General features: G+C 37.0%; 1 protein-coding gene across 1 annotated transcript in view; it reads left to right on the top strand.

Annotated features, from left to right (window-relative positions):
* The first annotated feature begins 647 nt into the window (after window positions 1–647).
* LOC128482806 (collagen alpha-1(IX) chain) overlaps window positions 648–23,945 on the top strand; it is a 52,045-nt gene continuing 28,747 nt past the window's right edge. The window contains exons 1-10 of the mRNA XM_053458720.1: window positions 648–702; window positions 891–964; window positions 2,854–2,931; window positions 3,211–3,343; window positions 5,060–5,456; window positions 15,963–16,046; window positions 17,578–17,598; window positions 18,880–18,954; window positions 19,364–19,399; window positions 19,495–19,557. Coding sequence (XP_053314695.1) covers window positions 689–702; window positions 891–964; window positions 2,854–2,931; window positions 3,211–3,343; window positions 5,060–5,456; window positions 15,963–16,046; window positions 17,578–17,598; window positions 18,880–18,954; window positions 19,364–19,399; window positions 19,495–19,557 — 975 coding nt within the window. The 5' untranslated portion in view covers window positions 648–688. The remainder of the gene's footprint in view (window positions 703–890; window positions 965–2,853; window positions 2,932–3,210; window positions 3,344–5,059; window positions 5,457–15,962; window positions 16,047–17,577; window positions 17,599–18,879; window positions 18,955–19,363; window positions 19,400–19,494; window positions 19,558–23,945) is intronic.

The raw sequence follows: 23,945 nt of genomic DNA on the forward strand, positions 1-23,945 counted from the left end.
TTCTTCTGCATTATTCTGGTCCCTTGGAAAACTTGTGCAAAAGGAGATGTAATGCTGATGACAACCATCTTTTATTGTATTTTCTCCTCAATAAAAATATTCTAATAATAATAATAAATATTAGCACTGATATACCTGACATTATCACAGGCTTTCTTATACGTTGTTAAAACATTTAAACTCAACTCATAGTTCACTGTTTTAGTGAATAATCCTTATGGTGAAGGGGCAGACATAGGGAAGAAGGGGCAATAGTTGCAAGGCTGTTGGGGTTCAATGAAAAGCCTGTGGACATGGGGTTAGGGCAAAATAAGAAATAACTTTAGAAAGACACATAAAATGGGGCTATAAAATACAAATAATATCATTTCCCAGTGCATTGCAAGCTAGAATAAAGCAACCATGCAATAATTGTAAATGTTACTACAGAGGGTTCCTTGTTAAATCCTGAAAGCTAATCCTTCTTGCTCCAGCTGTATACAGAGCACCGAGCATCTGAGCAGAGCCCCTGCACACAAGCATACTGTACACACACACACACAGATGGGGCGGGGCTATGGCCAAGCTAAACACTTCTCATTGGTGGGCCGAATGCTACAGGGTCACAGTCCCTATAAATGATTAGATAGCCCATGCAGAGCTCAGTTCATTGGGATAGCAGGGATCTAATGCCAAGTAATAAGGGATCATGAAGGGCATCTGGTAAGAATGGGGGGAAAGATCAGAACACAGCTTGTTAGCAGGGGGCATGTTAAGGTCAGTGTCCTTACCTAGTAGCCACCTGTACAGTGAAGAAAAGGAAGCAGCACATTGATGAGTGCTGGGGGGATGCAGGGATGTAATACCCCCTCCCATAGATAAACATACTAAACAGGCTTTATTTTCTACAGGAAAGCCCCATTTGCCTTTTGTGTGGCCAGCTTACTGGGAACATTGGTGTCATCTACCATAGAACATTACACAAGTAAGTGACATCTCTAGATCTGTCCGTGTGTGTGTGTGTGTGTGTGTGTGTGTGTGTGTCATCTGTGTCTCTGCGTTTGTATACTTAAGACTCCTCATGTGCACCAATTACTTTTCATAGGTAGTTTATTATGCTTAAATGTGTATATACATATATAGATATAATGAGATTTTATATATATATATATATATATATATATATATAATGAACTTTTATTTATTTATTTATGTGTATATATATATATATATAAAATGAACTTTTATTTATGTGTATATATATATATATATATATATATAAAATAAATCAATAACCCTTTGGTGTTGATGAGTACAGGGTAGTGTATATAGATATGGAGAGTTTGATGCTACAATGTCTATATTCTTTCATTAATATGGATGTTGGTCTGACCTTTCCATGTACAAAGGGTGTCAGACTGAGCTGCATTGGGTATCGTTGCACACAATGAACAGCCTTTGTGAAACTTTGTATACTTTGTTCCACTTTGCATAGTTTGGGTCCTTCCATTTACTGTAACATTGTATATATACACAAGGTGAGTTATCAGCCCCCTCCAGCTGCAGCCTCATGAATTAGCCTTTGATCTTCTGTGGCTGGGTTGTGGCCAAGTGGTAGTTTGGGGTTTAATGGCAAGTACAGTGCATGTTACATACAGGCTCAGAGGTGTTTTTGCATTGCTAATGTTGTTTAAAGGAAAAGCCTCTGCAGACATGGTCACTGCACAGAAAGGGCTCTCTGTGTGAGAGTGGGTGCTCTGCCCAAAGCCCACATCCAAGCCCCTTTACTTCCAAAACCAGACCTGACTAACATTTTCCAAACATATCTCTGGGTTATATTGAATTCATTTGTAAAGAAAAAAAACTGTTTATTTTTCCTGCTCACAGGGACTGCTTTCAGAAAGTCAGACCACTGAGTGTTTAGATTAAGGTGGTCGTTTATTTGATCCCCCCTCTCTACTTCTTGCAAATGCCATGAAACCACAACCTCCCGGCTGTGAGACCTCAATCCCCACAAGTCAGAGGCAGGCTCCAAGGATGGAGGCTCAATAGCTACACCTTGCCCCTCAGCATTACATGGTGATCGGACCTCATTTGATCAATGGAACATACTTGTTCTTCTAAGAAGTATTACCTATATAAGTTGTCACAATTTGGCATAACCTGTATCACTTGGACCAGTACTACTTGAGGACCTAGGTCTCTTCATTGTGCAGAATTAATAGCATTTAATCACACAATGTAAAATACATCTCCAAGACACTTACCTGCCATGTACACTGTGTTATTTTTGTGGTATATATATATATATATATATATATATAATTTATTTATTTTTTTGGTGGTATATATATATATATATATATATGTATATATGTATATATAACCAGCTATGACTGATATTTAAAGAAATATACAATGGATCCTTTCATATTTAGTAGCCATGTAGCATACATGTATCTCAAACACATTTCACTTGTCTGATCCCTCCACATTTAGGGCATTACTCCAGGATTGCTATGTATTGCAGATTATAAATATGGCTCATTGAGGTGGAGGATTAAAAGGGTACCAGACACTAATGATAAGTCCAATACTGCCCTTGACCTATAGTGTGAATAAATTGAATTGCCAGAGTTTATCCATCTGTTACAGATGTGGCAGTTATTTATTTATGACATAAAAATCAGATTATTTTTATAAAGTCTACTTTTTGTCTACTAAACTGTTGCATTCTCACGCCTGTGACATCACCCCCAATTTGCATCTTCTCAAAGTCTGTTTGCAGCTGTTTACCAAAGCAATCATACAAACTGAATCAAATGACTGAAAAACACTATGGTATATAATATATTCATCTTTTTTTACTCATAGGGTTCCCCTTTAATCTCAAATTCAACCACGTGCAACATAAATGCCCACCAATTGATAATGGACAAGATGACCTTCCAGGTGAGTGGACTTCTTGACAACCAAACATAGCTTAGTATAGAGGAACTCCTTAAAGCTTCTTGCTCAGATTCTTTATAAAATCTTTTATAAGCAAGATTATTACTGTTATCAATATTTATCGTTATTTTTTATTTTTTACTGTTACAATTGTCTATTGGATGACTGGTTGATTACAAGCTGTTTTACAGCTTTTGCAAATGTTTATTTCTCTGTGAAAGAACCTGTGATATATTGATACTAAGGTAGACCTTTTGATCAGTTTATGTTTTCCTTTTCTAGGGTTTGACTTGATCTCCAAGTTTCAGGTTGACAGAGCGGCCTCTGTTGGAGCCATTAAGTCAGTGGTAGGCACTTCGCCATACCAAGTGGCATATCAGCTGGGTACAAATGTAGACTTCAGGATTTTGACAAGGTAAAGTATATACCAATGGAAGCATTACCACTAAATCTTCCTTGTTTTATAATTACCCCTGTCTGTTATATTACTTATTAGATCTGAATTGTTTATGGTATGGTTTCAAGTGTAAGGGCAGATATATTGTGACGTGCTTAATTTGTTGAGTAAAATCCCACTAGGATACATATTATTGTATTAATATTAATAGGGGGCAACACATTTTAATTTTGGGAAGCCTCAAATATTGTTACTTGCTGAGGCCCAGTCTCTTCGTAGTGCTTAGTAATGGTCTTAGAGTAAAGCAAAACAGACTATTTTTGGTATATTATTATAATTTTTTTTTTTTTAAAAACAAGCTTTTTAATCTAATGCATTTAGCCAATTTAGGGACTGTTTCCAATTATTGTCTTTTACTGCCACCAAGTGGCTGCTAGTGGTATGTACAGGTGCTGTTTACATTCAGTGGTGCTGAACACGCAAACAGAAGGCATCCTATTCAAGACAATTTGGACATTTTAGTTATATTTGTTTGAATAATGATTGTATACACCATTGATTATGTTACTTAGAAAATTACTTAGTGAAGAATACACTAGCGTTAGTCTTTTTACAAAGGAGCATGTATTCTGATATCTCATGTGCACAGAATTTAGAATTCTGCATATATTATATTCAATGTCAAAGAGAAACATTCCAACAAAACACTTGAACTGAATATCACAAATTGTGGTAGTGCTACACTTTTGCAGTGCCGTGAAATGATAAACATATTGTGGAAAAGATCATACAAACGAGGGACTATTTCAGCCCCATAGCATGGTATCATGTCCAAGATATAAACTGGGCAATAAACAATAAAGGTTTCAATTACTAGGTAAATGTATACAAGTGTATACAAGCCTTATGTACTTATGGCTTTAGAAAATGTGAGGATATCCTAGCCTGTAAAGTCAGTTCCATTTTCAGAGGGCATTCGGAATAGACTTGACAATAATCAGCTGATCTGTGAAAATCGCTCAAAATAACTTTATTATAGTAACTCAATAAAAATGACATCCAGATGTTGTCAGTTGTCGATTGTGTGCACTTCTAAATGTTCTTCTATTTCTGTGTCTTCTAAATCAGTGGAAGCAGTGGCAGATTATCCAATAGGCACACTAGTCATATGCCTATGGGTCCCAGAGCTCCGGGGGTCCTTTAGTGCTAATGGATAATCTGCCAGCACGTCACCACTGGCTGCATTGTAGTGGCTGTAATGCACAGGCTACTTTAGTCAGGGGGCAGGTGTTCAATGGTTCCACTTTATATGACCTTCTATTACAAATTTGGTCCCAGAGGGTCTTAATCTAGCACCATGAATAAGGTTGCAAAACTTCTAAAGCTGTTAAAGAGTAGGCAATGGGAAGGTCATTCTGGGAGATATCATCCTCTCCACAGAACAGGAGAAAAAAATCTTAAAAACTTCTGTACAACATAAGATATGGCCATTTTTTGCATTATTCTCCATTGATTTTTGTCAGGCCCCTTTAGCAGTTTATATTCATAATACTGGAAACGTTAAAATATGGCATTCATGATATTTTCTGGGTATTCAGCAAACTTCTTTTTTGTAATAATTGGCATCACAGTTCGCGGACAGCAGATTAACCAATGAAAGACAAGTTGCACCTGCATTAAAATTGTTGAACAATGTTAAGGAAGCCTGTATTAAAGTTTTCTGGCTCCCTGTAGGTACATCTACGCAGGTGGATTGCCAGAAGAATACTCCTTCATGTTCACCTTCCGGATGAATGATAGTACGCGAAACAAATACTGGAGCATCTGGCAAATTGTGGACACGGATGGCAAGCAGGAGGCTGCCATCAACTTCAATGGCCCCAAAAAGGCTCTGGAATTCATCTATAAAGCTGCGAACGGGCAAGTACACACGATCACCTTCAGCCACCTCCCATTCCTGTTTGATACCAAGTTTCACAAGGTCCTCTTCAGTGTGGAGAAGACCAGACTCACCCTGTATATTGATTGCATCAAAGTGGACACATTTGATCTGGTTCCAAGAGGCAAGATCAGCCTGGATGGATATACCATACTAGGAAAACTGAAAAATAACCATGAGATTTCTGTGCCTGTAAGTATACAGTTTTTTTTTTTTTTTTTTTTTTTTTTTAGTATAGCCGCAAACAGTGACAGTAAATGCAAGCAATGCTTTAAAACCTATTGAATACAATGCACATCCCGTTTAATTGAATAACTAAAGAATATACATAGAAGTTGCTGGAGTGTTTTCAACTGTTGTATGAAGAAAAAAAGTAAAATTTAGGCTGGTAGAAAAAATAAAAAGTATATAATTTAATAAATATTGTGAACCACTGATTTGTTAGAGTCATAGAGGTCCAGGTCACAGCTCAGATCCCATGTTCCCCAAACAGATCAGTGTATTTTAAATCTATCCTCTCTCACATTAAATGTTTAATAGACTATTGTATATATGTAAGTATATTATCATTTGTAGTTATTGCCAGTAGATGTACTTAGCACTTTACAGTCTGCAGTATAAGAAAAGCGAGGCATGATAAGTGCAGTCACATGATAAATTCAAAGACATAACAACATTGGATCTAAGGGCATGCAACCCACTTTTATGATGTAGCAACCCAGACTTTAATTAGTCCTTGATCTTACCTTAGACTCAGGATACCTTTATACCTGTCCCCTTCATTGTATTAGCTGCTACCATTACTGATGGGAGGTTATTCCATGTATCTACCACCCTCTCAGATTAAAAGAATGACTGTAATGCCAATGAATTCTAACTGAGAACAGAGGGCTTATAAAAGGTTACAGAATACGTTATAAAAGGTTATAAAAATATATGATACTACACATTTTTAGGCAGGGTGGTGCCACATAAAAGACACCAAGGGCTGCATCCTGGGTTCCTGTTGATTATGAAATGTATTAGTAGTTTGCTGTACATATCTTGAAGCGTGTGCTTACTAAATTCATACAAAAACGTATAGCAGTTAGAAAGATCTAACTTTTATCAACAGAGAAGAATATATTGATAAACTGGATACAGTGTATCTAAAAGGAAACAAGATTAGCAACCTTACGGCAAAGTTACATACAAATAGGACAACTGTAATGTCAATGTATAAAAACTACATTATTTCCATCAAACCATTTTTCAGTATAATACTTTTGCAATCTTGTGCAAACTGCATAATATACACACACATATATATGTATATATATATATGTATCACTATTAAAACTAGAAACATGTTTCCTTGACAAGGAAAACCATTATAAACAATGCTGGTTGGCTGCATTGAATTTCTGCAGACAGGTAGACTCTTGGTAGCAGAACGGGATATTTTAAAAGCTGATATATTTTAAAAGCCCATATAGAGGGCATGACCAGTTCAAAATATTACTCTATAAAGGGGTTAAGGACTAACTGTTTAGATGTTTTAGTTAGTGTAGTTGGATTTAATTCAATACATAGGGTTGAATTTACTGTTTGCCAAGAAGGTGTGACTTCCACTAGATAAGACTCCGTTGACTTTAATGGAGAGCCAAAGAGCTGGGTATAGGGGAAACTCAATGCATTAAATATGATAGGTGATTTCCCACGATCTGAGGAACTCAGTGGAACTGTCACTTCAATTTGGGGATGTTGGAAGGTTTTGAAGCGATGAAGGTCCTTGTTGAGTTGACCTTTCGAGTTGGGCAAACATAGACAACAACTCTGTGGGTGATTATCAGGCGCTTTGTATATTTTACCTGTAGTTCCATATATACTCACTGGGGTGTCTGGTATAACAAGGACACATATTCCCCACAATTAATAGAGATCACTGACTGCACTTAGGGCTATCATATTACTATGTAATCTAGATGCTACTACAGTCAACAAATACGTTCCTTATTTTTCTCCTTATTTCCCATGTTCCAAGTACTTTTTTTTTTTTTTTTTTAAAGACACTTTCTTAAAATGTTATTGTAATATATTTTCAAATATTAGGGTCCAGTGGTTTCAGGAAAGTCAGAAATACAATTCGGAAAATTCTAACATTGTGAAAAAGTTTAAAACAAATATAATTTTGTAGAAAACGCATGATTGATAACAAATAATCAAAAAAATAAGTTGAGTTTTATTGAAACTTATTTTATAAAACGTGCATTAAAAACCTGAAGAAACAAGTAAAAACTCCAGAAAAGTAATAATGGAGTGGTCTATCAAGCTGCAGCCACTCATGGTGTTCTCGTCATTTTATGGGTTTTTTTTATCCGTATTTTGATTTACTGTGTAACAGTTCTCAGCTGTAGTTAGATGAGATTTTGAAGACCTTTGCCCTGTATCTCATACCCCCTGCCTGCCTGTACTCTGTGATGCTTTTGGAACAATCCATTTCCTTTTCTTCTCTCTGATTAGTCTTTTGAAATGTATTTGATTTAATTTACACGTGTCTTTTAGCCAGCTATTGATTTTATCTTGCAACAAGCCTGTGCTTTACTCTTGTATTGTCTTGGTGCAATAGAGCATTCTTAACTACCCAGACTGTATGGAGCTGTGCTCTGAAACATCAATATTTCTCAGTTTATTGGGCTATATATCCCCTTCTAACAGCTTTGATCACCTAAGAAAAACTGCCTGCATATCTGTCTGTGTATCTATCAGTATATGAAAAATCGAACTTTATTTTTTCATCCTTTGTGAGCTGTCCTTTCTGACTTAAGTGACAAAAAATGGTGTTGCCCACAACAGCTTCTCAGTGTACCATAAACAAATCCAGAAAGAAAAATGTAATAATAATAAAAAAACATTTAAACAAGTTCTTTCTAGACACCACTGGAAAGAAATATGAAGTCTTTTTTTTTTCAAATTCTGCATAGGAAAATCAATCTTTCATAGGCATAAAATACTGTAGGATTCTAACAAGAGGATACTATTGTTTAAATGCAAGCCAAAGACCCTTCCTGGCTTTGTACATACCTACATATAATATAACAATGGGAGATTTCTGGGAAGACGGTGCTATATTGGACCAGCAAGATCTGGGGTTAAAGGTCACAAGTTACTGGGACTTTTTGATCTATTTGCTTGCAGTAGAGTTGTGGTTTCAACTTGTTGACTTCAACATGAAGTCCAACCCCAGCAGGCTTCTTCTGCAGAAAGCGTTTGGCTGGTCTTGTATAATACATAGTTAAATGTATTAAATCACACCAAATTAAATTCTTGCTGGAGACAACTGGCCCTTCATAATAAATAGTGAAGTGACGGTGATTAAACTCCCTTATCCCAAATTGAGTTGAGTCTGAGGATCCTGGTCTGCTTCCTGTGGAGTTGCCACCTTTCAGATGACTGAAAATTCCAAGAAGTTCAGCCAAATAGAAACCGCCATGCAATATGTTACAACACAGCATTACGTACATGTGTAAAAGGGGTTGTGTTTGTTGGCAGATGACCTTGCTTGAGGCTTCGGTCTGCTTAGCTCACCCTAGTGACAGCGTGGTATGACACAATAAAAACCTGCACACAATACATAAAAAGAAAAAATTATATTTACACAGAAACCAATTCAAACAATACTGTAATTATCTTCTGTTGGCGAACGTGGCCTTCAAGGAGTACTTACACTAACAGCTGGGGCTATTAAAATCTCTGATAGAATTGCACATTTTTCGCTAATGAGCTCGCTCGCTACCTATGTCCATTTTCCCTATTTTGTGCCAAACAACACTTTGGTTGAAGCCTGCTTTTACTTGGGAATATTAAGGAGCCAGCTATATCATTTTATCTGCTGAAAACCATTGTTCTGCCGGGCTCTCTGACCAAATTTGAGCAAATTTCCGTTCACAGAAGCTGGCTTGTCGTGTGCTTTCTAGCCCACATTAAGCCACAGTTCTAAAAATAATCATGTAGGACTTCACATGACAGATAGGGACACAGTTTGTGAGTCATTTGTTCTATCTGAATTAGTCATAGGTTCTTGTTAAAATCTATTCTTGTTTTCCTACTTTCCTTAGTTGAATTGAAAACTAAATGTCTCGCAGATGTTAGCGCAACTAGAGTCATTTATTGAAACTGCCTATAGCCTGTAGTTGTGTTTGTCAACCAGTGACATTGTTTCGGAGGTATTTTGGATCATCTTATGGAACCTGAGTTCAGTGGTAGCTTGTAGCATTATCCAATCAATTTGGCGTCTTGAAGTCATCATCCTTACAAAAGCTGCATGAACCAATCGACAGCAATCAGCAACTTAATTGTAGGGTAGCAATATAAAGTAATTGAATAATATTTTAATCATGTCATAAGAAATAAAAGTTAAATACCTTTCCACCGGGTAGAAGGTGGGATTTTAATCTTTATATATTGTTTATTTTAATCTGTAAATACAACTCCATAGGTTTATTTAGTGGATAGAAATGAAACATTTTAGAGTATTTGGGAAAAGTGACATATCTATTTTAATTGTAAAAATTGTCTGCTTGTATTTTTTATTGGTTTAAAAAATGTGTCCAGAAATATTGAAACTGGCCACTAGATGGCGATAGTAAGCAATGAAAAGATAGGAGATTGCCGCACTGTCTCCCAACCATTTTCTTTCTGTATCTGTGATGGGATTATTGGTTGTTACTAAATTAAAATATCCCTAAACTACTCCTAGTTACTTGTATTGACGCAAGTTTTCTTTAGAAAGTTGCATCTCTTGTGTTTGTTATCAAAAACTTTTGAAATAAGGCAAGTTTATAATGAGTGCATTTTAAGCAAACCCATCAAACGTACCGCAAGTGGTACCCATGTATGTGTTACAGACTGAAATGCGTATTTGTTCTGGATTTTTGTTATGCAGTATAATTTTAAAATGATATTTTCATAATGTACAGTATTGTACTTTTAAAGATGTTTCTGTTGTATTTTTGTACATATGGGATCAATACTAAGGATATGTTTTACCAGATGTCTATAAAAGTGTACCGAGTATGATTGGTGCTGCTCAGAAACCACAGCCAGGTTCATGTTCAGGTCCCGGGTCTTCGGTCCAGTTTACATATTTAGTTGGCCAACTTTCTTATTATCTGTCTATTTCTGTTTTCCTTATGATGGCTGTTCTCAGTGTAGAACCTTTGTTACAAGACCTGGTATAACCTGTGTGAAGAGTTGCCCACTTTTGTAATAGTAGGTAGTAGGTAAAGATAAAGACATTTCTTGCTATAATCTCAAAACACTCTTTTAGTAATGATCCAAGCTATCAACACATAGTTATATATTCAGAAACCACTAAATTAGTTGTTACTTCCATTGAGGAAACACAGAATGATAATGTTCCAACCATCCCTACATTTAATTTCAATCGAGTAAGTGATCCCCGCCAGCCCCCAATAAACAGTTTTCACAGCTTTCTCATAATCGTGTATTTTAGAAAAAAATCCAATATAATTACTCTATGCAGTATGCTAATCGCTAATCAGTGCTTTAGCAGCTGGATTGTTCTTCTCCTAAAGGTACGACCTTCTCCTTTTACTCTGGAAAATATACCGGTACTCATGATTACTCTTCCCTTATCAGTGGTCCGGATAATTAGAAATCTATGTATCTTTTCGGGATAAAATTGTTGGGAATGAAGTATTAGATTCTTTCAGAGTCTGGCATATCGTTCAATCTGGTTACCTCACCAGAAATTATTTCAACATGTTTCAAAATGCTCCCGTTTCATTCACAGATAGAGGAATATATGTAAATTATAAGCTTGTAGCATGTCATCCAAGCCCATGCACAAAATGAACTATAATTATCTCAGCATAGAGGATGTTTTCATCAGTAACCTTTTAACCTATTATCTGCTGGAGGCATTTATGACCACCGATTACCTCTTTCAAACAGGCGAGCAAAGACTAAAAACCTTTACTGTCTGGTGGTAAACATTAAGACATAACCCAATCACACAATTGCAGGTTTATATTCTTGGTGCCTTCCTGCTTAATCAAAATAGTATTGAGCCCCATGTGCAGCAGGACTAAGTTTTGCTTTCGCTGAGGCTCTTGGTAAATGGCATGCACGTGGGGGTCAGAGGCTAGTGGATCCTCTCAAACCTCTATTTGAATAATAGGATAACTCTTATCACTATATACTGAGTCAGACAATGATGATGGTACAGTGTAACCCTCATCACTATTCACTGAGCCAGACATTGGCGGTAATGTAGCATAACCTCCATCACTATATTCTAGGCAAGACATTGATGTGGTAGGCCTCTGCCCCCAAAACAGCCTGCCTGTGCCATCGCTGCCCCTTTAGCAGCCTGCCTGTGCCACCTTTGCCCCTTAAAAAGCCTGCTTGTGCCACCTCTACCCCTGAAACAGCCTGCCTGTGCCCTCTCTGCCCCTGACGCAGCCTGCCCGTGCCCACTCTTCCTCTGATGCTGTCTGTGCCCACTCTGCCCCTGAAGATACCAACCTGTGCCCCCTCTGCCACTGAAACAACCTGTCTGTGCCAACTCTGCCATTTAAGTGGCCTGTCTGTGCCAACTCTGCCATTTAAGTTGCCTGCCTGTCCCACCTCTCCCCATTAAACAGCCTGCCCGTGCCACTTCTGTCCCTGAAACAGCCTGCCTGTGCCACTTCTGTCCCTGAAACAGCCTGTCTGTGCCACTTATGCCCGGAAACAGCCTACCTGTGCCAGGCCTGACTGCAATTTAAAGTGTACTTTCCAGTGATGAAATAGCTTTGACTGTGAGCATAGAAAATATGGATTCTTTTGGGGTTACGCTGACACCAACTATAAACTATGTATGCAAACTGTGAAATTTAAACACTGCAACCTAGCAATACATAACACATCAATGCAAGCCTACAGCATGATTCTCTGCTACCTGCATTTTGTTTCTAATCTCCCAATATACAGCACTGTAACATAGGATGTACTTTTATAAATTAAGGAAAGTAATAATAATTGAAACCATCACTGCCGATAGATTTCCTCGCATATTAAAGGCATTCTTCTATCACTCTTTAGTAATAAATGCAGCATTAGAAATGTCATTTCTAGAATTGCTGGATACCCAAATCTTTTACAGAAATAATTATTTTATCATAATATCTTATATTCCATGATTTTGCTGGGAGCATTTAATTGTCATGTGACGCAAACGCTTATTGCCATAGCAATAAACTGCATCTTAAAAATTTCTATGGTTTTTATGTGATCAAACCTTAAGAATAAAATAATATACCAGCTAAGGCTTGTTTGCGTAACATGCTTAAATGGCACTATTTTTTTGAATCCTCTTGTACAGAGAACTAGTAATAAAAATGATAAAGGTACACAATAATGATTTTTAGAAGCTTGTATCATAGCAATATATACATTTCACTCAAGTAATTCTATGCTGCACCCCTTCCACAGCCTCTATGGGGGTCCTTAGACCAAAGGGGACCCTAGGCATCTGCTAAATCTGCAAATGAATCTGCCCATGAAGCACTACAACTTTTAGAGTTCACTTTTTATCTTTATAAGATAAGAACCGCGTGTAGCCTTGCAATCATTGCACATATTGGCATTTAGATGTGGAATCTATTGATTAAACAACATTTCTGCAGTGATGATAATCTTACAATTTATTTCCTAAAAAAAAATCTTAGCTGCTTCATCCTCAGGGTTTAATTCAGAAAGTACTGAGTGGACCAAAATAATGCAAGAGATTCTTTTCGTCTGCCACAAATGATTTGGTGGAAACCACCAGAAATGCATAGCTGGTATAGAAGCTTTATACTTTATGTGTTTTGGGTCTTTTAACGCAGACCAGTCTTCTAGACAAAGGCATGCTGTTTGTAGTAAACAAAGGAATGGCTTAGTTTTAATCATCCAGAGAGACCCTCTGACTGATAAATGTCTTATAAATATTGTAATAAGGACCTGCTTAGGATAAGCAGAACCTCAAAAGATACTTGTCTTTGCTTCTATGCCTGGTTATAATTTGGTTACTTTTATGGACCACCAGGGTCTACTTGGCTAAGGTGGCACCTTAAGTACACCAACATCTTTTACTTTTAACCCACATATAGATCCATGCTCCTCAGCATGCATCAACTCATACTTTGCATAGGTCATCATGGCTACTCCAAAGGGACCTATGACTACTCCAAAGGCTGTCCAAAACAGGGTGACATGGTAGCTTTTGTTGTAGAATTTTATCCTTGGCTGCTTAAAACACCATATTTAATTCTGACAGAAAAACCATTCTTTACCCATTTCAACTTTTACTTTCAAAGTCTATTTTGTCTATTCTAGCACATTTCCCTCTACCATTTCTCCAACAGATTATACTCATTATTTCATAGAAAGGGTTTCTATTATCTTCTAGAAAATTTGAAATCATAACTTTACTTTCTCCACATTTCCAAGAGAGGCTGGATTTGTAAATGCCAATTATTCTAAGCCAAGTAAAACCCAATGGTCCATGGGCTTTTCACACAGTGGGCAGCAGAAGAATATAACACGATCACATAATACTGATTTCCTCTAGTCAAAATACCAAAACCTTAATGCACTCAGAGGGCATCTTTAATGACCATGAATTGCGAAGTAATGCTGTCTACTTGTAGAAACGTATCTATTTTTTTTTCCATGGTGTTCCATTCTGTATTAATAACGTGAAAGGCATTTATCGCTGCAGTGTATTCTACCCTGTTAGTTGCTATAGCAATGATCATTTATGTATGAAAGGAATTCATTATTTTACATAGCGGGCAGTTACAGGAGACCTCAGCTCTTGATCACAGGTCACATTATGGAGGCTGTGTAGGAATATCTCACCGCAGTGTAACATTTCACAGGATCATAGCAGCCAGTCACAGAAAGCCTCCTGTGTGCTTATTTTTCTTCTGCACATTCCGCCAGACTAGCAAATGGATTGCAGCACAGCTTGCTTTAAGTGCTTCATCCTTAAAGACTGACGGTTGTTTTTTAACAGGTAGATTCTGATTAGACTGGACATTTATGTGGATATATATATAATGTATATATATATATATATATATATATATATATATATATATATATACATATATATATCTATATCTATATATCTATATACATAGATATATATAGATATAGATATAGATAGATAGATAGATAGATAGATAGATATATATCTATCTATCTATCTATCTATATCTATATCTATATATATCTATATCTATATATATCTATATATATATATCTATATAGATAGATAGATAGATAGATAGATAGATAGATATACCTTTCAGCTAACAGCGACATATGGTAACTGGCTTATTTTGAATGATCATTAAAATACAGAATAGTAGATCACTAAACAATGATTTCCTTTATTACATCAAGCTGTTATGAATTACAAAGTGGAAGAGGATCGGATCTGATATGTGGATTTATTATGATGATGATTATTATTATTTTTTATTTATATATAGCGCCAACAATTTACGCAGCACTTCTTACAATACATATATTCAAGACAAACCGATACATTAGGTGGAGAGAGCCCTGCTCGCGGGCATTTATCAGCACATTTACCTTTAAAGTTCAGGGTTAGTTGATATTTTACTGGGTGAGGTAGGTGAAAACTTTCTTATCCAATACACGGTGAAAAGTTGAAAAAAAACCTATTTTTTTCAAGGCCATTTGCGTCACAAGTGTTGGAACATCTGGGGACACCATGACACATGCAGCATTTTAGGAAAGGGCCGTTTGCCATGATGTCTTCAGGTGTCAATGTTATGGCAGGAGTTACTGCGGAAGGGGGGGCCATTATGAGCTTTCATCTGATTTTCCCTGCAGGGTTATTAATCATCTTTACTAAGTAGGGTGAGCACATTATTCATTTTATTTAGGGAACATATATCATTTACATCTTGCAGTGTCCATATGCTGCCTTGTAGTATATGGGATGCATAGCTGTGTAACTGATTCCATTCTGGGAAAAATGACAGGGTCACCTTATTGCTAAAAATGTTCATGCTAACAGATCACATCTCACAGAAAGTTTATTATCACAATACATTTCAAGGGGTTACTGTTGATTACATTTATACAGAATCAAAGTTGACTTGTCTGTTTTTTTAATGTCTGTTTTTTTAGCTTTCAGTAAGAGACCCGCTCTTCTGTATGCCCACAATGCCAGTCTTGTTTCATTTCTATAATAACGCCATTATTCTTAACATTATTAATTGCCGCTGGTAAATAGATTTCTGTTCTAACTATGCTTGTTGATTCTGCGCTAAGATGATCATAAGGCAAACTGATCCCTATTACATGGCAAGACTGGAATAATTCTGGTGCGACATCTGGAGTAATCAGTAGAAACACCTCATTAATTTCAATAGCAAGTGCTCCAAATTAAGCATTTTACTCATCCCTAACACATTCTGCTTCATAAACAGATTGATGGCCCAGGCAATGTATAAACTTCCTGTAAATCACTGGAATTTTCCTGCTGATTGGGCCATTCCATTGGTTGCTATGGTGATAACACCTCTTTTCACTGGAATCTCTATTTGACCTCTATCATGCTTGGCTTATCAGTGTTTTTCGTATAGAAGACTTTATAAAATGTTGCAGTAATGACTCGGTTTCATGTTCTGACAGTTTGATCTCCAGTGGATGCTAATTCATTGTGATCCTCTGAGGCCTCAGAGAGAGTCATGTACCGAGCTGGAGGCCAGGAGAGCGGTAAGTAGCTAAAATGCAACCTCCTTTCTTAGTCAGGTATCCCAATGACCCTTTTGGTCTAAGCAGGTATCTAGTGCATTATTAGAATTGTCTGATCTATTTAATTACATGGTTTACTGCAGGTGTAAGTGCTGCATCAACCATTCAAAGCATTGAACATGATCTTTGCAGGGGAGAATAGTTGGACTCTAGAGCCTCAACCCCCAAAAACTCTCAAGTTCACAAAAGAGATAACAGATTTTTCTCGAAAGAAAATAGCAGGTTGCAGTAATATTTTTTTAAAAATCAAATATAAAAATATTCTAAATGATTTTAAAAATAATAAAATTAAACACTTTTTTTTATTTTAAAGAATGTATATATTACTTTGTTATGTGTCCTTTTTTAGCAAGAGTGTCTAGGACATAAAACTGTCCTTTTAAGAGTCATCATTAGAGCACAATTATACATTAAGGTCAAGGTTATTGAAATTTACTAGATCAGACGCCTGTTTTTTGGTGAATATACATTACCTTTCAAATGTTTGGGGGTCACTTTTCCTTGTTTTTCAAAGAAAAGCAAAAAATGTTCATTAGAATAACATGAGATGGACCAGAAATACAATGTAGATGTTGTTAATGTTGTAAATGAGTATTTTAGCTGGAACCTCTTAATTTTTAATGGAATATCTTTATAGGTGTACAGAGGCCTTTTATCAGCAACCATCATTCCTGTGTTCCAATGGCATATTGTGTTAACTAATCCAAGTTTAAGGTTAAGAGGCTACTTGATCATTAGAAAACTCTTTGCAAGTATGTTAGCACAGCTGGAAATGTCATTGTTTTTAAGCGCTAAGTGACCCCAAACTTTTGAAAAGTAGTGTATAGTTTTTGCATTTTGTATTTAACCATTGGAACATAATCTAGTAGTTACTTGACAAAACCACTGCTATGAATTCCTGTGCAATATTATGAAAATAATGTGGTCACACGTTCACTGACTTCCCTGACTGATCTCAGATTGTGAATAATAATAATGATGGTTAAATTAAAAAAAAACTCAGCGCTGGCTGCGTGGGAATTTCATATAAAAAGGAGGTAGATTTGGCCATTATAAGAGGGCGTGCTTAAAGTTCACTAACTCACTGCTGATCCATGAATGAATGTGACAGAGCTGAATCAGCACCATGCATAGTGTCTCACACTCCACAGAAAGGGTTAAAGGGCCTCTAGCATTCTACCCTCCCACCCCACTCTCCAAGCCTCCTCCAATCATTACTATCCTCCTCCCAGGTTATTAATAAACATAAGGATCTAACGCCTTCTCCAGGGCTTACCTTGGAGCTAGTGTTAGCTGATTCAGTTTGGGGGATTTGCCTTGTGGGTCCCAAAATCGGACAGGAGGAAGGAGACTGCACCTTTTTTCCTAGCCATAGTGTTTAACTATGGCTAATCCTGTCCTTCTTCTGGTCCTAGCCCTACACATAGTCAGCATATGTGTGGCTCAAGTAAGTGGCAACTAACTTTTCATTCATTCACCTTTTTCTTTACAGGTCAGCCAGGCGTTGCTAGAGGTAAGAATTAGTTGTATCTGTAATTTAACTCTATATATTCTACCTGATCACTCGCCATTGTCTATATGTTATTGGGGAATGTTAGTTTTCTTTGTTTCTAACATACATTCTAATTAAAAAACAGTTTCGTGCCTGCTTTCAACTTTTAAAGTTCTTAGAATGATTTAGTTTCTGAAACTGTTTCACTGTAACAGGTAAATTCATCGTTAGGGATACATTGTATAATTGGACACAAGTTAGATTATTTAAGAAATATCCTATGAGTTTTGTGCTGGAATTATCACCATTCACATTTCTCAGACATATTCTTTTAACCCTTTTGCATATCAGACATCAGACAGGCATCGATAATTCATCATGCATTTGAATGGTTGAGCTCAATTCTGTTATACAGATTACAATAGGCAATACATTATGGGACCAGTGGTTGAACTTCTGTGCCAGATAATAAAACGTTTTCATTTGAAAAAAAAAAAAACACATCGGCAAAGTTCTAAATACTAACATAGTTCTTGATTACCAGAGGAGATTCTAGAAAACTGTGACCAGCAGGGATTGGGTTAATGATGTAGAAAATTGGATTCATGAGTTAAGTTAGACATCATAACATATTGAGGGTACGGATTAGTTATGCCAGGCTATGTAAATAGCGTTAATAGGGGAAGCAGTAGAGGTCCAGGAGCCCAAGGGTTAATAAAGTGGATGGATGAGATGCATATTCATTTAGTTTCCCATGGCTGGGAAGCCTACCTTACCGGAGTGAATAGGGTTAATGAAATAGTGGGGTTCAGTCTAGTTCAGTTCCTGGGGGATGGACAAGCAGTCACCTCCCTTGGACTCTGATTCTTGCCACTACTCAAGGGGAAATAGGAGGTGATCTCCAGCTCACAATGTCCTCTTTGTGAAGATACCTTTACCTCCTTGTGTAAAAGCAGAATACAAGGAGACATTCATGGAGCACAGGGCAGGAATTCCTCATGTCTGCTAGCATTCTAGCACTGAGCTTCCACTCTGTCACCAACACATCACATTTATCTCAAGTTTGCACAGTGAAAAAAAGAACAAACTTAAGAATAGTTTCCCCATAATATTAGTTATTATTATTTACAAACAATCGAAAATGCCAGAAATAAATCATTTATTGTCAAAACATTAAATGCCCCTGATCTCTCACTTATGACATCACACACATGGGTCACATACTTACCCCTTTCTGGCACACCTGAGTACGCACTGCACTGACCACCTACCCTACCTAATGCATCCTATTCTCCTGACCAGAGAGGACCACCCGGACCGCCCGGACCAGAGGGACCACCCGGACCACCAGGAGTCCCTGGTATTGACGGGATTGATGTAAGTCGATCTATAGATTTTTTGTTTGCTTTCCCTACATACGTCTCTCTCATCTCGTGCCAACGCATGCTTAACCCTTTAAGCGCCGCATCGACCTTTAACCCTGTGCAAACGATCCATCCTACAAAGTTCTCGCATCGTGCCTCCACAAGGCGATTGCCACTATTGCTTGGCTGAGGATGATGGGAGTTCGTGGTCTACATACGCTTCATGGGTTTTGTATTGCCCGTCCTTAGATGTGTGTCCGTATCACAGCTACTTGCGTAGTTAATGTATATTCCCCATACGTTGTAGGCAGGTAGATCTGTGGCTATAAAAAGTAAGCAAAGTAAACGAACGAACAATATTTCTCGTAATTCTTTTTTTTTTTTTTAATGATTTTCATGGAAATGCATTTTCTATTTAATAGGGAGACAGGGGTCCTGACGGTCCTCCAGGCCCACCGGTAAGTACACACCTTAAGTTTAAAGTCACTTCTCGTTCTTGACGTTGCCCCTTATATTATTGACATCATTGTATTCTACTCCTTGTCAATGCCAGGGACCCGATGGAGACCCCGGAAAGCCTGGATCTCCCGGCATGCCCGGCGAACCCGGAGCTGATGTGAGTACACGGACTCTTTGTGCCCATGTAGCAGGTCGGGACTCTGGAAGGTGTGCGGAGAGATGCTATGACCATATAAGGAAGTGGGAGGGTTATTCTTGTGCAACGCCCAGCTGGGGGTGTGGATCGGGAGCTCGCTGTACACAGAAGGATCAGTATTAAGAGTCCGGGATGGTCCTCATGAGACCGCACAGGGGAGAGTGGAGATGGCAGGGAACAGAGCTCCTATACATCGTCTACTCAATGCTCTCATGTGCTTCATCTGAGTGCTTTCATAACACAGCGCTGTCTGTATGCTTTCAGCAGCATGTTGCACTTTTTAAAAGACATCCTCAATCATGTACTGGAAATGCTGACTCTGATAGATAAAACCCCATTTGCTTCTTCTTGTTCTGCACATACTATTATTCAGCAGTGTCCTGTCCCCTGGCTCAGATTAGTTGGTGATCCCCAGTTGATTGCTTCTAGAGAAATCCCTGTTTGCTTAAAAAACCTCTAAGCCTTTGGAGATGCTGTGGCTTGTTTCTTTCCAGATTACCTTAACCCAATAGAAACCTGCACAAATGACTGAAATCCGTGCAGACGGCACAGGGCATTAGTTGCCATGGTAGACGGCCGTATGTATTGTTTAAGAAATATATCTGCCAGCCCCACACTGCATCACTCAGCTGCTGAGGTGCTATTAAGATCTGGACCGCTTTCAAGCAAATCAAGTATAACCTGCATTGCAGAATTCCCCAAACTTTTATTTAACATCAGATTACCCCATGCTCCAGTGTCTGTGAATTGTATATGATATTATAACCTTGTTACTAGAAAACCAGGACCCATTTTCCATACATTAATATTCACATATAATATGTCGCCTTTAATTATCCCTACCATTAATTTAAGTTATATATATTATTCATAAACCTAAAAGATGTGGTCTTAATCACTAATATTTTAATCGCATTGAATGACATTAAAATGTAATTATGTTTTAGAGTGCTTTAGTCTGTGACAGACATGTAATATTTCCACCCAAAGTTGTAGAGGTGCTACTTGAAAACTTTAACTGAACTGAGGCAGGTGCTTTGCAACTAAATCCATTTTCTGGCGTGTAATAGAAAAACAATTAAAAATCCCAGCATGTTTTCTCATATGACTATGGACTACAAGCCCAGAGAAAGGTTGTGATCTTGTCATTCCTAATAATTCACATTTCCAGTGCTCTATGACCTTTCCAGCTAATACATTTTCTGCACCCAAAACATGCCTTTTATTTTAGCTTTGATGTTTGGAAAAACTGAAGTTGACTAAAATAATGGTATTTTGTGTACTGTCTGCCGTTGTTGTATGGAGGAAAAGTAAATGTTTGGAACGTAAAGAAGGTTACACAGAAACGTACAAATGAACGTAATAATATAATACTGAGAAATAACATCAAATTTCAACTCTAAATGATCAGTATATGATTTGAAAACCTGATGTAAGGGGAGATTTGGCATGGTCTCTTTTAGAGTCACACTGTGAGGTTAGTTTCATGGATCTAGTTGTAGGTAAGTTAAAACTTTTCATCTCATTGACTGGTTAAAGGGCCAACTCTGGTGAGTTTCTCCCACAAGGAGGACTCAGTTGACCTTGCATAATGTACAGTTAATTCAGTAAGGTGAATGGTTTCATCTCATCCTCATTTTAAGTAAATATCTCTCTTATTTTTCTCCACAACTAGATCTTGGTCTAGAAAAGGTCAAGCGAAAATCATAAATCCAAATAGAGTATAGTTAAGGTTTGACATGGTCTCCAAGCTGTTGAGTTGTGAAACATGATACATTCTATCAATGTTGTCCATCTTCTATAATGTGGAGGCTACATATTTTGACATCATTTAATTAATTATGTAATAAAAAAAATACTTATTAATCATATATATATATATATATATATATAAAAAACCTGGGAGGCTGCATCCCATCTATGATTGAGGCCTGATCTCCTACTAGGCATGATGTGTTTGGGGGTACAGTTAGAATTTAAAAGGCTGGTTGAAATTTTTTGTTTTGTATACGTAACACCATGTGTGCCAAACCCTTGGGATAACAACAGACTGTAAAATAACTCGCAGCAGGTTAATAACTTGTATAAAAACATATAGTTGGTAGGTATGGCTTTGAGCCCACATTCTTCTTTTAACATCCATTGGGTAGAACTCAGTAACAAAACTGAGAAAATTACCAAGGTCTAAAAAGAGCAGGCATAATGTTTATTAACAGTCTATATTATTAATACAATCTAGATTTAAATCCATTGTTTTACCTATTCTGAATTGAACACTTTATGACAAATGTAAGATTATAAGCACTGTTCTCAGTACTGTTAACTGGCCAAACTCTTCCCAGAAAGAATTCTTAAATCATGTAAACTTTTGCCACATTGCAGGAAAACACACAGGGCTAAAGGGACAAGGGCCCTGGTCACTAGCTTACCAATGTCAACTGTCTCTTGGCTGTCAGTTGTCTATGTCTAGATGTGGAGGTCTGTGCAGCTGTCAATGGTCCACTCACCACCTGATGTTGACAACAACTGGGGCCTGACATCATATCCCCGAGCCCAGCATCAGGCGGTGAACAAACATTGAAGGAAGAGTCATTAGTGGTAGAGGAGATGCCAGGGATAAATGGGAGCTCTAGAGGGGTCACCACTATATTCGGGGGGGGGCACTGAGGTGGGCTTGCCCTGAGCACCTCTGTGATTAAAGACACAAAATGATAATGACAGGTTGCCATAAAAACTCAAATGCTTCCTAAAAGTTTCTGTGTTGTTTTAACATGATTGAACCATCAGAGGAAAAAATATAATGACATATCCACATCTTTCATTACTCAATAATTGGCACATTTTGACATGTAAATAACCCTTATTTTCAATGCATCAACCTGTCAAAGTAATATGTAGAGAATAATTACTCATAATTTACAACATAAATGATTTATTGTAACTGGTTGATGGGGATAGGTAGGTCACTGTTTGCTGTGCCTGATTCTCCTTTTTTTATTGTCACTTAGTAATGCATGTGACATACTCTGCGTCAATATTCCTCTGTTATTGTACATATATAATACATATTGCAGGGAAGGCTCGGTCTGCCCACATTATGCAAAGTGTATACAATGAAGGTTATATTTATTCCAAGGAACACAGACATCTCCTGCTAGTTATTTTCCAATGATTGATGTGGTATAGAAAAAAATTCTCTTTTCAGCAAAAGCAAAGGTTTTTTTTTTATAGCTCAAACCTGCTCCGTGTTTGATTTGTGTGTGCCTGTTAGCTGTGGAGAGTCTAAAGAATTTTTATATGATCTCCTATGAATTGAAAAAAAAAAATCTTATTTTCTAACCAGTTTTGCCATTAACAAGAACAAATGCCGCTAATAGCAGCAACGATATAATGATATTTCTATAAATAATTAAAAATAATCAGTAGTATTTTTAGCAGGTGCGTGATTTGTAATTTAATGTCTTATTATGAAGGTATGTGTTAAAATTAGCTGCTGTCATTATAAATGCATTTTTAGATCTTTTTGAGGAGTGCGTGATTTATATATCTGCACCACTGCAGTTGGCTGTAAGCATAATTTGGATTAATTTGTTTTTGGTTAAAAGAAATAGCCAGTTCTTCCTGTTGTTCTTATTTTTTCAGTAATATATATATATATATACAATCCTAGAGGTTACATTCAGTTATAAAGACCCTCTTTTCCCTTGTTTCCTTGTGCTGTATGGAAACAGATGGCGTTATGCTAAAGGGCCATCTTTAAAATGCTTCTTAAGGGGACATTTTCTTATTCTTGACGTAACATTGTTTTATTTTTTTCATATAATATTTGTTTTAGTTATGCTAGAAGTGGTATAGTTGAAATGCTCATTATTTGACCCAATGATGTCAAGTAATCCACACCCAAGAGTGCAGTATAGATTGAAATATATTGAACTTGTCCTACAGCAACAACTGCATACACAAAGTGACTTTCAATCCACAGCCAATGCTTAACATTAGTACAGTTTATTAACATTTTATTAAGTTATTCCTTTTAAGAATAGAGCTACTTTATTAATGTGCATGTAAAACATGTTCTTTGGGCTGGTACATCTATATGGTACTGTGCCATGAATTAACCTGACTTCCAATACCCACTAAAATCTCAATAGGAAATACTATGGGGTTATACTCTAGTGAAATAATGTACATTTTTAATAATTTATTGGTCTCTGGAAGACTGGTTTGAGAAACACATAACTTTTGCAATCTTCAATAACATTGTATATTATTCAAATAAATACATTGCAGAATGACTATAAGTTACTTTCTTTTGTTGTGTTTAATAGTCTATTGCAATACTGGGAATA

This window comes from Spea bombifrons, chromosome 3, assembly GCF_027358695.1.
Source record: "Spea bombifrons isolate aSpeBom1 chromosome 3, aSpeBom1.2.pri, whole genome shotgun sequence".
NCBI lineage: Eukaryota > Metazoa > Chordata > Amphibia > Anura > Pelobatidae > Spea > Spea bombifrons.